The 16774-nt window shown below is 35.2% G+C and overlaps 1 protein-coding gene across 2 annotated transcripts in view; it reads left to right on the top strand.

The window, feature by feature from the left end:
• The window catches only part of LOC149068051 (protein boule-like), a 61925-nt gene extending 46776 nt beyond the window's left edge, over positions 1 to 15149 (top strand). For both annotated transcript variants that reach the window (XM_089251875.1, XM_089251876.1), the window contains 8 exons: positions 178 to 269; positions 2068 to 2122; positions 3108 to 3164; positions 4224 to 4242; positions 6309 to 6433; positions 7907 to 8008; positions 9942 to 10146; positions 12663 to 15149. In XM_089251875.1, coding sequence (XP_089108001.1) covers positions 178 to 269; positions 2068 to 2122; positions 3108 to 3164; positions 4224 to 4242; positions 6309 to 6433; positions 7907 to 8008; positions 9942 to 10055 — 564 coding nt within the window. In that variant the 3' untranslated portion in view covers positions 10056 to 10146; positions 12663 to 15149. The remainder of the gene's footprint in view (positions 1 to 177; positions 270 to 2067; positions 2123 to 3107; positions 3165 to 4223; positions 4243 to 6308; positions 6434 to 7906; positions 8009 to 9941; positions 10147 to 12662) is intronic.
• The last annotated feature ends 1625 nt before the right edge of the window (positions 15150 to 16774 follow it).

The raw sequence follows: 16774 nt of genomic DNA, 5'->3' as shown, positions 1-16774 counted from the left end.
GCAAGATTTCCAGAGTTTCATTTGGTGTTGAGGATAAGAGCCAAGGTTAACTAATCACAAATCTTTCAGGAAGTTTTATGCTTTCTCTGTGAATGTTATTGTATGATCATGATAATGCATTCGAATGTAGTTTGAGTGGTGATATATAAATTATATTTTGCTCTTTTTTCCTTCCAGACAACAGAGTCAGAACTTCAGGCTTTGTTCTCTAACTATGGCAGAGTGAAAGCAACTAAGATTATTCAGGATAGAGCTGGTGTTTCCAAAGGGTAATAGCATATGTTACTGTGTTAGTATCTTCTGCATGTAACCCACCATCTCCATGGAAATTTTTTTTTTTTTAAATGTATCGTCAGGCGATATAACGATATTTTTTTTATTTGTTTCGAAACAGTGAGGAAAATTTACATCCCAAGTATGTCATTTGATTGTTACTCAGCCTTCATAACAACATGGGTGGAGATACGGGGGGGGGGGGGGGGTTGGCATCAAAGATGGAGTTGACTGATCTAATGTACATATATATGAATTGACATCATCGTGCCCCCCGCCCCCCAGCAATAATGACCATGCCCCTCCCAGACTTCCAAGTCTATCTCCTCCTATGCTTCATAACCTTACTTTGCAAACAGGTTTGGGAGAAATGTTAAGGGCTCCTACATCTTGTGGAATGGGTATCCTAGGTTGCGAGGCTTTTTAGAAGGGTTCCCTTGCTGAGGTTATTGACTGGAATTTTTTTTCTAGTGAATTTACAATATACACAAACTGACCAACCTTGTCAATCTAACATATGCAGGAGGTGGGGGGGCATATATATAGATTTTTTAAATGTTTTATTCCTTTTAAACGTATTCACCGCAGGCTACAGACAGAAAATTATGGCATTGCATCTCAAAGTGGGTTCAGTTATTATAAGTACTTAGTTAGCGAGAATTTTTTGTAAAACTTTAATTCGTAAGAAAACATAGTTCACTGGAGATACTCCTTTTTCATTTATTTACTGAAAAGTATGAGTTTATAATAACCTATGTACTCTGCTGGTGAAACTCTTTTCTCTCTGTTAAAAGCTATGTAAAGTTTTTCGGTCTTTAAAAAAAAACCCTTAAAAATTCAGTTTTTAATGTTTTATAATTTCTGATGTGTTTTTAAGGCTGCGCATAGCTGTGAACACAACGTTATTGGCATTCTTGCATGCCAGTATTTCCCGACTTTTTTGATGATGCGTACCCCCTTTCAATGAAATTCAATGTATCGCAGACCACAGGTCCATCATTTGGGGGCGGGGGTCAGGAGGGGGATTGTCCCCCCCCCCAAGCTTTAAAAAGTACAATAGAAATGAACAAACAAAATGAAATATACTCAATATATGTGTAATATATATATGTATGTGTATATGTATGTATATTCTTTGCCTGTTCCTCTAGAAAAAGTTGAAATACCTTATAGTAAAGTCATGTCTTCACAATCCTCTGCAGTGAAAGTCAATTTGGAGCCCCCATAAAATACAAAATGTATTGTTTTGTGTAATTTGCATGTTATAAAAAATCAATGTAATGAAGTATAATTTCACGGCACTCCAGGGATAGTGAGTGAAAATCGTAATACAGATCCCTTAGTAAGTCCCCCCCCCCCCAAAGCGGAATGTTTTGCGATGTTCTGCAACGAGCCCTCAGCTGACTGAAAATGTTCTGCGGTAAAAATTTGAATATACATATAATAGCGTTTTTCTACACTTTTCTTAAAATTCATCCAGATTGTTCTGCAACAGCACTGTTGATGTACGTCACACATTTCGGCATATTCTGCTTTGCGGCCCCCACCCGTCCTCCCAGGTTTGAGAAACACTGCTGTATACAACAATACTCAAGGGACTGTAGAAATATATTTTCGTGAAGGATTTATTGATGAACTATATTAATAACATTATGGAAAGTGCACTAGGATCAGAAAGCAATATCATATGTGATATTCATTCACTTGGCCAGTTTTTAATAAAACATAATACCGGCAGAAACCATTACAAACCAATGATCATATATGTACCTTACCGTTTTACTTTCTTGATAGGTATGGCTTTGTAACCTTCGAGACTGAGGAAGAAGCCAGGAGGATTCAAAAAGAAGTGAGTGATTTACCATTTCATTGTTAATTTTTGCAAAACAATTTGAGTAGCTATGAAAAGTAAACATTTCATGCATAACTCAGCTATCATTCTACACAACAATGCAAAGGTGCATGCAGCAGAAGCTGTCTGATTTGTTTAGTCCTAGGTATCGGGAAGTGTTCTATCAATTCCCATACTCTCTGGAATAAGATCTTTGCAATTTTGACTTAATCTCTAAGGTGAAGGAACCACTTCGTGGGATTAGCTTCAACTAGCTGATATTATTCGGACAATATATTGCTCTTTTCGTACCATTCAGAGGTTAGGCAGTGCCAACGGTATCCAATGATTATCTAGGTTGACTTTCACATTGCTGGAACTTTCTGTAATGCAGGTGGCTACACTGAAGGCCTGTAAAATTTAGAACCTTGTATATGTGTATGCTATGCACCTAGAAAATAAATAGTTGCAACTAAAAAGTCAACCTATGCATTTACATATTTGTCATAAATATAGTGGTAGCTTGTGCATTTCGATACTAATGCATCGTCAAACTGATGTTGAATTATGGGATGTTAGATGTATATAGCAAAGCACTATTGTTTAGAAACATTTAGTTTACATCCTAATGTGCATGTCATACATGGAAGTGTTTTAAGTAATTAATATTTCAGTAACCCCCCCCCCCCCCATGATATATTGCTTTAAGTGTGCTACGAAATCCAAGTTTTTTTAGATGTACTTTGAGATGAAAAAGAGGAAATATTATTATCTGTATTAAAGTATAATTTAAATATTTGTTCAATTTTGGATGTTTGGGAATTTATCAGTTTGACAGTTGCAACTTAAATTGCATCATAGAAATGTTGCATTTGTATTAAGTGCTTATGCCTATTTGGCACTTATTCTGAAAAATATTGTAATCTGAATTTTTTGAAGTTTTGCTAAGCTGTTTCATTTACTCTGATTTAATTATTAAATGTTTATATTTTGTTTGATTCAGGCTGAAATAATTCAGAGGGACTGGAAGTTGAACATAGCTCCGGCTATCAAGAAACAGGTGAGGTGAACTTCATTGTACATCACGCTTTTATGTGAAAACCTTTTTATTATCAGTTTTGTTTACCAAGAACTTTATTATGGGTTAGAAAGTTATTTGGAATTTACAAATTTATTGTCCGAGAAAGTTTTTTCAATTTGGCAGGACTATAATATATAATATAATTGCCATAAAATGTACTCAATAACTTTTATTGTCAATGGCTATTACATTGTGGTTACCAGACTCAACTTCAAAATGCAGATGCATGGGATGAATCCCCTCATGGTCAAGTTTGCTTTTCTTCATTAAGTTTTTAAATTCCCAGCCCACCCACCAAAGATTTATAAGTTGCTTGACTTCATCAAGTTCATAAATATTCCTCCCCACTTCCCACACCGAAGGAGAGATATTGAAATAAAGCTGTTCGGAAAAGGATATAAAATGATTTGTCTAATTTTTTTCCCCCTTGTGTGTATAAAATATCAGGAGCTGGATGAAAATGATCTGATGAGTGATAATCTTTATTTTCTTAAAAATTTTTATACATTAGCATTGAAAGACTTACTTTATTTTTTTTATCGTAACGTTTTTCGTCAATGACAATTTATTGTTTGGAATGGAGGGAAATTGAAAATGTCATTCTGAAGAGAAAACAAGTGTTTACTCATGATACAGATCTTCCCAAATGTAGGTTAATGGGACACTTTTATACAAATATAAACCCCACAACAGGCAAATTGCCCAGCAAAGTGGCTGAAAACAAGAAGCCCATAAAAAAAATATGGATGTCAGATATAACCAAAATACAGCAACCTAATATAAAAAGCATATATCGAAAGAAAAAGCTAAGTTTTTCTAAACTAAGCTTTTTTTAGTACATTTTTTTTTCGTATTTAAAAAAATTGTGCTCTTCTTTCTCTGCCTGATGTTAAATAAATTTCTCGATGCTAATTCTTACTTGATGATTAATTCTGCTGATCTTATGAGAGATATTGCTAAAACTTATATTTTGTGTTTTAATCATAATTGAAATTAGTCATCTGTGTGAGAGTGTAATTATTTATCTTCTCTTTGTAGCCATTTGCTCGTGGCTATGGTAAGTTTTTTTATGTTGACTTTTGTTTCATTATTATTCGAGTAACGATAATCTGTAGTTTGATGCCTAAGACAATATTTCAATCTGAAGTTTTTCCAATTTGACAGCTTGGTCAAATTGATTCTTTGTTGTTGATTGGACAAAGTGACCAATTATAAGTTAGGATCGAGGTGGTATTGTTATAGAGCAGAAGTTTTTAACTGGGGTTACAAGAAAACTGTCTTGGAGGTTGGAGCTGTGAAATTTTCTGTGGTAGGAGTTACTGATAGCACATACATTGATTATTTAAAAGGGTACGAGACAGGACCGTAACTAAGGGGAAGCAGGTCTGGTGGGATAAATTTCACCTTTTAACCTCTTTCAATATTACAAGGGGAGCATCAAAATGTATTTTTGCCCCAGCTGACCAAGCATATAGTTGTGGTTTAAAATATAAACCTAAGTGTACCAGTTGTGGAAATTGTAATTGAAGTTTATAAATGACAAGAACTTGCTAGCATTGTAAAATTATGAATAAACATTCTGTGAATGTATGTTTGAACTCTAAATGGGTTGATCCTACTTCCATCCAAATAAATTTGAAAGAGAATAATTTTTCAGTACTATTCCATTAAAGCAGTTGTTATTGGCATGATACATGAATATTGACAAGTAATGCTCGGTTGGCTCAAAAATGGCAGAGATAGTAATGGCAACCTTTAACTAAACACGTAATCATTAGAGGTATGTAAATTTTTCCAAAAAAATTCAAAATTTTGTTTAAAAAAATTGTTTATTTGCAAAAAAAAAAATTGAAATCAAGCTTTGTACAGCATTTGTTGACAAAAATACAGAAACAAAAAATTGAAATGAAAAATTTTGCATGTGTTTACAAAAAAAAAAAAAAAACATTTCAAATCGCATTTTTTTCACATGCACATGAAAACAATTTTCAAATAAAAGTATTTTGTAGGAGCTTTCTAATAATAAATTTGGATTTAAAGATAATGTAGGTGCTGTGTGTGTGTGTCGCGGTTTTAGATGGACAGTATAGTCTACCTTTACATTGGTAAGCGTCATTTGTTGTATTGGATGTCATTTGTGGAGTCAGTATATTTAAACTCTACTGCTGTGTCTTCAATATAATGGTATGCTCTTCACCTATTCCACCATTCTCATTTGTTAAAATTTTGTCTTTTTTTTCACAAAAATGCTCTTGAAATTGGTGATCAAAAGATTAAGTCTACAGTGTGAGTGATGAGCCATCACAGCATAACTGAAGCAAAATCCTTAGACCCTAGTTAAGAACCACTGTATTAGGCAATCATGTATCTGAAGTTTGCACACCATTTGTTTGTGAAACTTTTCTGCTCTTGAGAATATTGTTACTATTTTATGACTGGAATAGGCATGTTCGTAACCAACTGTAAGTCGCCGGGTCTCAATCTTTCTTAATGGTTGCCACACACACATATTGCCCATTCTGATTGAAATATAGAAAAAAGAAAAAATTACCATGTAATTTTTGTATGATTTTAGATTATCAATATGAATGCTTTTAACTAGTGTTATTAACCCTTTAAGCGGCACAGCAAATATCACTAAACTGTCTGATTGAAATATAGAGAAAAGAAAAAATTACCATGTAATTTTTGTATGATTTTAGATTATCAATATGAATGCTTTTAACTAGTGTTATTAACCCTTTAAGCGGCACAGCAAATATCACTAAACTGTCTTCGAAATGCCATTTCTTTTTTGATTTTCTTTAATGAAGTAGACTTTCTTTCGATTTTCAAACTGGGCGGGGATTATAGCGAGGTGTTCTACTAAGAAATTTACAAAATAACAGCTTTTCAATGTTAAAATGAGAGTCTTTGAAGGAGTTTGAGATATCTTGTCGGTGCTGCTTGATGGGTTGAATTCATAATGTTTGAAATCAGTGCTTGTCAATATTCATTTACTGCCTTTTCAATGTTCACCTGACATAGCTGTTTGATTGGGATTTTCTTTCTCACTCGTACCTGTGTGAAATTACCGTACCTGTGCCGAATTATATTTAAAAAAAGATTAATATTTATCTGCAGATTCTCCACCAGTTGTCTCCAGTGACACAGCCATCTTGTACCAGAGTGGAATCCCATACACGTACCACAATGGCATGGCATTCTTCAGTGTGCCGGATGGAATATGTGCATATGGAAGTCCCCAGGTTAAAACATAGTTATATTCTCATGAATTTTTTTCTTTCTGGACTCGTCATTGCATGGATATTTTGCTGTAAAAGAACTAATAAAGTTGTGTGTTTCAGTTATTGGAAGCAGTAACCTTGCATGATTTAGACCAGGGGTCTTCAACCCATGGCCTGCTGAGGTTTTTGTCATGGCCAGTTGACCAGTTTGAGAAAATAGCTATTTAAGACAAAAAAAATTATTAAATTACAAAAAAATAAACCAAGAGCGCTGGCCACTGAAATTTGTACTGCTGTGTTTAGCACTGCAAGATAATTTCCAGATTCAATAGTAATGCTGTGCATTTGGTACATTGAAAGGGCTGTTGTAATAAATTCGAGGGACCTGGAGCCAAAACACTTTTTTGAGACCTATGATTTCATATGTTTTGAGAGCCAAAATTCGGCATCTGAAAGGTATACATATAATTTAAGAATTGCTGAAAGACATTTTAATAAAAAAAAATTTCATAATTGTTGAAAACTTCCAATTAATGAAACGCTAGCTACAGAATTACTTAAAGAAGTAATTGAAGAGCTACTGATAGAAACAATTTCCGAATTGTTGAGAGCAATTTCAGAATCATCTAGTGATTTCAAAATTGTTAAAAGTAATAGTTCATGAAAATAAGAATTTGGGAAAGAAATAATTTCATATTGAAAATTTAGTTAATGAAAAAATAATTACAGAATTATCTGGATGAATTTCAGAATTAATAAAAGAAATCGGTGAAAAATTATTCCACAATAAATAAAAATTCAAATTTAATGAAGTGATTTCAGAGAAAAAAGTTAACTTCTCAAGTTCTTGAAATAAGCAGGGAATGAAACAATTTGCAGGACGACGCAGGTGTATTCACAGAAAACAGCTATTTTACACGTATTTACAAGCAGACAGAACGCGATAGAGAAATAATTATCTCGCACTGATAAAGCACTTTAAGCGCATCTCGCTCTTAAAGTCCAACAACTCGGACTCTCCTCTTGTGTTGGCATCACCTTTTATAGGTACGATCGAAACTTCAAGAAACATAATATTCCAGGGGATTGTATTTTGTAGTACCAATTTGGTGGTGCCACTTGCCGGACAGGAAATTTACTTTTCCCAGAAGGATCTGGATGTCTCGGACTGCACCTTCACATTTCTCCGTCAGCAACAGATTACTTTTCAGAGGGATTTTAAACAAATTGTGCTATACCTCATTTTTGCAACAATAATTTGGGGGATCCTGTTTAATAACCAGAACATCATGACGGTATGACTTGGTGGCCTGCAGGCTTCATGGAAAGTTTTAATTTGGCCTGCAGTGTCTGAAGAAAGGTTGTAGACCCCCTGATTTAGACTGTTTATGACATTTATGTTGTGATTATGATCATTAATCATGTGTTGCTTGTTGACGTGCAGACTAAGTATTTTAAAGATGGCATCTTTATATATATATATAACATTTTTAGGCAAACTATCCTGTGATATATCCGTCATCGTCAGTGTATGTTCCTCAGCAACCATCATTCCCTTGTCCTGCTGCTGCTGCAACTGCCTCCGTTGGCTCGAGTGTGAGTAAGAATTTTTTTTACATTTATATAGAGCAGAGCTGGACAAATAAAAAGAAATTGGACCCCAGCCAAATTTCTTTAGAGCCAAGCATGTCCCCCCCCCCCCCCCGAAAAATCCTTATAATATTGTGATAATGATTTTTTTTTACTTTTCAGGGATTTTATGATCCCTTCCCTTGTTGGAAGACACATTATTACGAAATCTACAAAATTTTGTCACTCATACTTTAGTTTAGCAATGATGTGCAGAGTGCACATGTAAAATTTTAGATGCCGATATATCTATTTTCTAGTCAACCTGGCGCCTGGGATTTGTTCAGCCTTGTTATAGAAATCTTGGTTGTTTTACTTTTTAGTGATACATTCTGAGTAAGGACTGAACTGGGAGGTTTTCAACGCCAAAATGCTTGCATCCAGTTTAGAAATTATTAATGTAGTTAATGGTCATATAGATATGATTAATAACAAATAGTAGGCTTTATTTTTAATTTCCAATGTGTCCTGGTTTCAGTGTTAGTCTATGTGTAAATTATATGCTGGATTTAGAATGACACAATCAATGCCATAAAAATGTCTTATACAGTCGATGTTCGATATAATAACCTCCTTCCCATCGAAAATGGACATTATATTGGGAGGTTTGTTATATCTCAGAAGTAAAACATGTGTGATAGTTCTATGAAACATTTTGGACTTATCCTACCAGCCGTTGTAATGGAATGGCTGCTATAACATGGGGTGTCGTTATGAGCTTCGATTGATATCCTTGATACATACCTGCCACATATATACCAAATCTTCCAAGAGGCTGGCTCCCGAAAAAAATTTTATACAGTCAGACCTTTTGGTATAACATCACCCTTGGAGACTGAATAAAAATGACTTCATAAGTGGAGTGACTAAAAAACGAGTAATCTCAGTGCACTATAATTATGCTGGCAGACACCTATAAAAAGTGTCCTTACATAGGCCGTACAACATTAAAAGTGTTAAAATTAAAGGTTTTACTGTATCTCTCAAATTCTGATGGTGATTAAAAAAAATTACTTTTAGGGGGAAAATTGTGTGTGTTGATGGGGGAAAAATTCATTCTCTTCCCCAAATAGCTAAACATGTGTAAATTATCGGTATTGCATCAAATCATGGAGGAATGTTTTATTTTGGCAACAAAGACATAATTCATTTAACAGTCATCACTTTGGAATCTTAGCAGTGAGAAAAGATGTCATATTGGATGACCATGCATCCTGTTAAACCTGTCCTGTTTTAGTACCCAATGGCATTGTTTTGTTGCTGTGATTTTGATCTGAGTAGTAATGGAAAATTTTGAAATTACTGTCGGGCGATGGGTGGTAACTTTGCACCAATTGGGGATGTTATGATTTTTCTGGGGGAAAGAATCCCTATTGTTATTAGAAAAAATTATTTTCATATTTTTCTATGTGCTATTGTTTTGTGGAATTTGGATCCACATAAAAATCTCCCTAATTCTCATTCTCTAAGGTTGGCAGCCATGTTGATGGACGTGTCTAGATACTGGTCGGTTATCAGGATTACCATTGACATGCTTCAAATTGGTGAAATTTGGAGCACTTTTGATGGTACTTCACTTGTGGAACTATGATGTTTTATAACCATCAAAACACTCTAACATAAGGGGCTTGATTGTTTTTTTCCCTTTCATTGCCAATTGGTGACTATCCTGATACCTACCTAATTTTATTACATTGAAAAAAAATCTAAATTTATAGTTTGATTTGCCACTCAATCTTTTTGGTGGTACCCGAAGCTGCTGCCTAATACTTAGGCTGATATTGGTTGGCTTGTTGGCAAATTTATTAACTAGTCTTGTAACTTTATCATTTTCATTTTCTTTGTCAAAACTTGGTTGGTGAATCTATATGAGTGTTATTCAACGAGTTGTTATTTGCAGGTTGAAAATGCACCGTATGGAAGTTATACCAGCACAACGAGTCTTCCGGATCTGGCTCAGTACATCTCCTTTCCTGTGCCAACTCAATACTATATTCCTGATCAGAACTACTGAATATGAAGAGTGCTTCTATGTAAATGTGCTATATACTGTGTCTTTTGTAAAGAGTACTCTAAAGCATGCATCTCAGGCAGTTGAACACTAGGTACGTGAATTCTGTCAAAATTCTGTTTCGACACTTTGTCGGAAAAACTTTGATTTTTTTTTTTTACAGTGAGATTTCAGTTTCCCTATCTTGTGTCATAAATGTTTTTATTAATGGTTTAAAGTGCTTTGTGTGACATTTATCAAATTGTATAACTAAACCACTCTTGCACAGACAATTAAATTTAATACAGTTGGCATTTGTTATAATAATCTCCTTAGTTCTACTGAAAGATGTTATATTGGGAGGTCGTTATATTGAACAATTTTAAAAAAAATCTCAAGATTTATCTTCTCAGCGTTTTGTAACTGTTAAGAATTTTTGTTCCCATGATTGACAATATGTAGAATGAAACTCATTCTTCTGCTTTCAATAATTGAATCACAGTTTATAACCTCTTAACTGCCGACTGCCATGGGCATATATATACACACACCATAGGGAGTCTCTGTGCGTTAACTGCCACTGGCATATTTTTGTCTTTACTCTGTAATCGAAAATGAGTGGCTCTCTGGGCAGCAGATTGTGTAAGATTTTGTTGGCAGTTAAGGGGTTAATTATGGTGAACAAAGTACTCTTTGGAATATTCAATGATTTGGCTTTTGACATCAATTTCTTGTAAACTTCCATCAAAACTTTCAATTTGAGATTTAAAGATAGTGCTCTCTCCATTTATTTAAGACAGCTACATGCCAATAAATAGTTTTCTGAATGAAAACAAGTTCATTTGCCAGTATATATTCTACCATTGAGGAAATTAAATAAAATTTCGAAAAATCAACCATGTGGGAACTGGGAATGAAGCACCATGTGAGAAAATTGGGTTAGCTAAGGGAAGGGGAAGAAACATCAACATTGCATCCAGTCGACTCATGCGAGCGCAGTACGCCTTGTTAGGGTTTGTCCCATTTCCAGTGAGGGCACTATTTAACCACAGGGTTTTCGGTAGAAGTGACAACGCTTTATCTTTGTTTCATGCATCAAAGATCAAGGTCAAGCACTATCACTGATTTTGTTCATTTATTTGAAAAAAACAAACGTGGAGCTAAGCTGAATTTGATCGTCGTAATGGATAGAATGATATTTACCAGTTGTTACGTTAGATAAAAAAAATAACATAGTAATGGGGAAAAAATTCATTCGGAACCTGTCATAATAGTCTTTATAATAAAACGGTCATAACGAGTGTCGACAGCACAACCCAAACAAAATTATTAATGATTATACTTTGTCAGTTAATTATCAAAAGTTACTCATAAAGGGATTTCAACATGCTTATCAATGATATTTTAGTAAGCTTATGACACCATTACGTAGCATAACTATAATAAGAGACTAAATGAGAATCTAAACGAATTTGTCTATGGCACTCGTCACCATTTCTGGAACAGGATTCTGAAGTTTCACCTGAGACATTTCACCACTGGTAGGTGTTGCTCCTGATGTTTCTCCTGCTCTGGCAGTAATAGTAATTGACTGACCAAGTGGTCATAAACAGGGATAGACTTAAAAGGCGAGGGAGAGGATGATGAAAACTGGGAGAGCATGATGTCAGTTCATATACATGAATATGCATTATATTAGTTGTCTCCACCATTGATGCTGTTCCCCCTGTATCTCCGCCCATGCAAGTGGTTGGGGAGTGATTGTATGATGAGTGACTATACAAGTGAGTGTGATTGACTTTGAATGATCAAGTGTCTGACCAGACCATATCATTGACCAAGCTTGGGGCCATGTGAGTGCCCGTATTAGTGACCAAGTTAGGGACTATGTGTGACCACACTTGTTAACTCATATGGTCACTCACCCAGTCTTATGGTCATTTGTCATATATATAGTCACTCACTTGGTCAGTATTATGGTCATATATTCACTTACCTATTCACTTGGTCACTCATATGGCCAGTGGGTGCGGTAGCCCAGGTCAATAAAATACTCGCCTAAGGTACTAAAGGTTTGTCCTTGTCAGAAATTTCCCGGACACTGGTACAACAGAAACGGTGACATGACCACAGAAAAAGATTGCTACCGCAGGGAGTCCCACATCAAAGGGCGCACCAACCTCTTGAGTATAAAGAAAAGGTTGCTGTTCGGAATTGGCAATAAATTGTAGGTCCCAGTCTAATGAGCCCTCATGTGCAGAAAATGACCATGATGCGACTCAAATGATCATAGGACCAGCTATTTACTACTTTGTCACTCACATGGTCAGGGCAGGTGAAATGTGAGGGGCAAAATTTCCATTAACCCTCTCAGACATACCAACATCCTTCATGAATATTTCCTTTGTCCTCCTCTTAGAAAAACTTCTTGGAACCTTCTGGAACGATGCCGGCGGCTCATTTATATCTAAAAGCTGCCTCCAATGTAATCCTGCCTTTCTGCTCTGTGATTCAGTGTGACCAGCCATGTGCATGGACTAAGGGCACTTGAAATTTGCTCAGGCTTTGTCTGCAGGCCTACCTGTTTTTCTGACTTTTCTTCGTATTAATATTTTTTTTTCTTTGATGCAGGTCTTTGATTCTGGTGATTTCGTTGCCGGAGTGTCATATTAATAGACTCAATATGAGAATAATAACTGACTGTGTGCAAGTGTAAACTTCAAGCAAGCATCTGTTCTGGTTGTATACGTGATCGTGCCAAAAAAAAGAGAAGATAAAATAATAACCGTATTGATGATGCGTCTCCCTGTAAATGTGTGTGTGCAATAATATTAATTGGTGCTTGGAAATAAATAATGTGAAAATGGATGTCATCATTGCATCGTAAACTTAATCCGCAGTTTGGAACTCTGCGGGGAAAAAAAAACATTTTTTTTTGCCGAGTGATCGAATTTCCATTGTACTCTAGAATTATCCGTTGTCATCCATCATCTGAACTTCCCATGACCAATATATGTATACATGTGATCTCGAAGGCTTCATTTGTGTAAGTCGTGATTGTCTCAAATCTGTATTTTGTGGGGAAATTTTTTTTTTTTGCGTGTGCATGTGCTGATCCTGTTTTTATAGAGCAATGTGTGCAGGCAACAGGGAACAGTTGTCATTTTCAGCACCTAGTAGTAGTCCTCTCTGGTATGAGAGAAGAAAAAATAAACGTTGATTGTATGTGATTAATATATGCTATAAGAGTTTATATTGTCTTCGGGAATCTGTTTTTTTGTGGGGAGGGGTTGAAATAATTGTGTGTGCAATTGAAAGTGTATCATAGGTTTGTATTTTATATGTATCTATAAAAAAAAAATTATGAATGTATTTTGTGAAATTATATTTAACGCTCAATGATTCAATTACAAAAAAATTTTGACACGTTCTCATCCATTGCCATCCATAATGGGTTGGTTTTATGCTTCTGATGTTTCGATATACTCGACTGTCTGTGAATTCTATGTGTTGAACACAAATATATGAGAATGGGAAAGTATTAGTGAATCAGTTTCTAAAATTTTATATTTAAATAACGAATCGAGTACAGATAATACCTGTTTGTGATGTTTTCCCTGAAGTATCTACCCTGTGCAACTATGATTTTTTTTTATATGTACACTGGAAAAAAATACATGAAACCTGTCTAAGATGGACACTGTATGAGACTGGTAACTGAAACCTGTCTTTAACGAAACTAAAAGGTAGTCTATTTGATGATTAATGCTTTGATGTGTTTACCTGTGTGGAACAATATTATTTCAGTCTCTTGGTATTTCATTTCGTACAGGTTCTGCTCTATAATCATGGATTGTGCCACCCCTCCAGCACCTCAATTGCTATTCATGAGATCAGTGGAATAAACTTGTTCTTGATACGTATGTATTCTTTGCTTCTCTGGTCGCAAAGAAGTATAACAAATACTGTACACGCACGCACAAAAATCTGGTGATCTGCATTGTATGAAGGTTGGCACCGAATGGTATAGTTGCACTGGGTAGCTACTTTGAAGGAAACATAGGAATCGGAAGCTGTGTGTGTGATACATGGAAGAGACCATTGGCCTTTCCCGTGGCGATTAAGAATCAAGTTATTTTGTAAAAATATTCAGATACATGAAAGGAAAATATCTTTATATGAAACATGTTTGAAAAAATTGTTATGGAGGTTTAAAATGTTTTTGAAGATTAGTAACTTGTTTTCTGGAAGAGATTTCTTGTCTTTCATTCTACAAAATGCAACAGTGCACTCCCTTCTAAAGGCTGTGCTTCCAGCATTTATAGGTATTATCTGTACTTGTCATTTTTTTTAAGGGAAGAAAAAAAGATCTGTGGCTTTGTATATGAACTGGATGTGTACAGGGTGTTTGTAATTAAACTGACACTATTCAGCTATCTGTAGCTTGATCAATTGACTGGAATAACACCAAGGTTAGTAGGGCAATTGATAGGGGAACATATGATGCTCTCAGTGTAAAAAAGAGCTATGAAGAAATGAATAACAAAGACTAAATTGTAGTTAATCATTGTGCTTTATTCATCATTCACTTTCCCGCCAAGAACATCTACCACCTTCAATGTGACAATAGCTCTCCCAGATCACTCTGCTCAACATTACTAGTATGAACAATAGTCGTCGTCCTCCCCCTACTCTGTCAATGATCGCAGTCGTAACATCTGCGATTGTCTTTTCTGGCACACTGAACTGTAAGCTAGCCTGGTTCCTTCAAACTTCTGAATATTGTCTTTCAAAGCATTAAATGATAGGTGAACCTTGTCAGCTCTAACCCCTATTATAAGTTTGATATTGTACCAGTTGTTTGGAGTTTGATATTGTACCAGTTGTTTGGAGTTTGATGACTCGCGAATAGTGTCTGTTTAGTTACCAAAGAAAAATTGTGTTTTATGATAATGTCTAAAACCTAGGGTTTATACTGTAGTGACTGGAAAATTGGTATCAACATACAAAATTTCCTTTATATGCATGTAAAAAAGTCTAAGAGCGACAAAAGTTTGATTTCATAATGTCTATTATTATAGTAAACTACAGGACTTGCTCCTTTCGAATGTAGTAACCAAAAAAGTAAAAAAAAAAAAAACCTTATTTAGGACTCCATACCTTTTAATGCTGTTATGCTGTGTTCAAGGCTTTTTACAAGCAGACGTTTCATCCGCTACTGCCGTGGACATTATCAGTGCAGTTCGAGGCAAGCACGGAGCTGAAATGACCTCCTTGGAAGACTTGTCTACTGATGCTTTGGCTAAAGACGTGGAAGAATCAACATCGTTGTGCAAGTGACGTGTCCGCTTCTGAATTGGGTGGATGGGGGATTTGAGTCTTCAAATCTGAATGTGGAATTCGAAAGAGTTGGTTTCTTAACCATCCTGATCTTGGTGTTTTGTATTGCCAGGTGTTGCTCAAATGCAGCCCTTTTCTATAGAAATTTTCTTTTGCTTTTTCTACTCCTGGTAGAACCGCAAGCATATAGAAATTGCTAAAGACAAAGAAAATTTTAATGGGAAGGAAGGAGTGCATTTGAGCAAAACATGGGACCCAGCAATCTAAAAGACCAAGATCAGTGTCCTGATCTTAGTTAAATCTGAATTCGAAAGAAACCAACTCTTTCGAATTCAGATTTGAAGACTGATCCCCACCCACCTAATCAGAAGCTGCCGAGGTTGATTCTTCCACATCTTCATCCAAAGCATCAGTAGATAAGTCAGCTGAGGTCATTTCATCTCCTTGCTTGCTGCCAACTACACTGATGTCCACAGCAGCCGTAGTAAAAAGGTATGGATTCTGTTAACTCTCGCCTTGAAATCCTACCTCCTCTTATTCAGAACAGGTTTTCTTGCTTTTCTCCAAAGAAATTTGGCTGGCGCCTAAATTTTGCCAGGTTTGTCAACCTGATGATGGAGCAAACGTTAATGTAGTATTAATTGGAATATAATATCTGGCCACAACACCCAACATACAACCAGACAAGGCTAGAAACATACTCATCGAGGATTGATTGTGCGATGTAATATAATAGGATGCATAGAACTGTTTCACAATATTATATATATGCGATAACACCTTTTCCAGCCCGTGACTTTTTTCTGTCTATATTTGTGTTCAGCACGTTGTATGCACAAAATAAGATTCTTTTATGTCAGAAGCTGTTTTGTTAGTCACGTGTGATTGTTGTGGCTTTTTCGAAGTTTTGTGAAAAATGTGATGTTTGGTAATATATGACAATATATTATTGATTTTGGCGCAAAATTTATATAATAGGATACAGAGAAAAAATCACTTGAACTGTAATTAGTCATTATATAAAAAAAGACTTAAATTTGCTCGGAACGAATTTCTAGTCACATTTTCGCGTTACATACAAAAGCCGAAACAAAAAAAATTATATTTGTGATAACATGTATATGTGTGTTTTGAAAAAACGAAAAAATATTTTGACGAGAAATATTGCTGTTATATGTTTACACAGAAAAATTATATCAAGATGTATTTAAACGAGTTTTTATATTTACCTCATATCGTAAAGAAGAAAAAACTATATTTGAGCTGCTTTTTGAAGATTGTATCGTTTTTCAAATTGAATCGTTGCCATTTTCCCTCCAATGATGAAATGTTTGGAAAAAGGTTTTTAGTTTTATGATCAAGTTTTAGAACTCGTAATTACCTGGAATTATATTCACAAACTA

This window comes from Pholcus phalangioides, unplaced genomic scaffold (genome assembly GCF_987345545.1).
Source record: "Pholcus phalangioides strain wild (caught in Gottingen) unplaced genomic scaffold, Ppha-v1.0 ptg000027l_1, whole genome shotgun sequence".
Lineage (NCBI taxonomy): Eukaryota > Metazoa > Arthropoda > Arachnida > Araneae > Pholcidae > Pholcus > Pholcus phalangioides.
The sequence above is the reverse complement of the archived record's forward strand: the minus strand, read 5'-3'. Positions and strand labels throughout refer to the sequence as shown.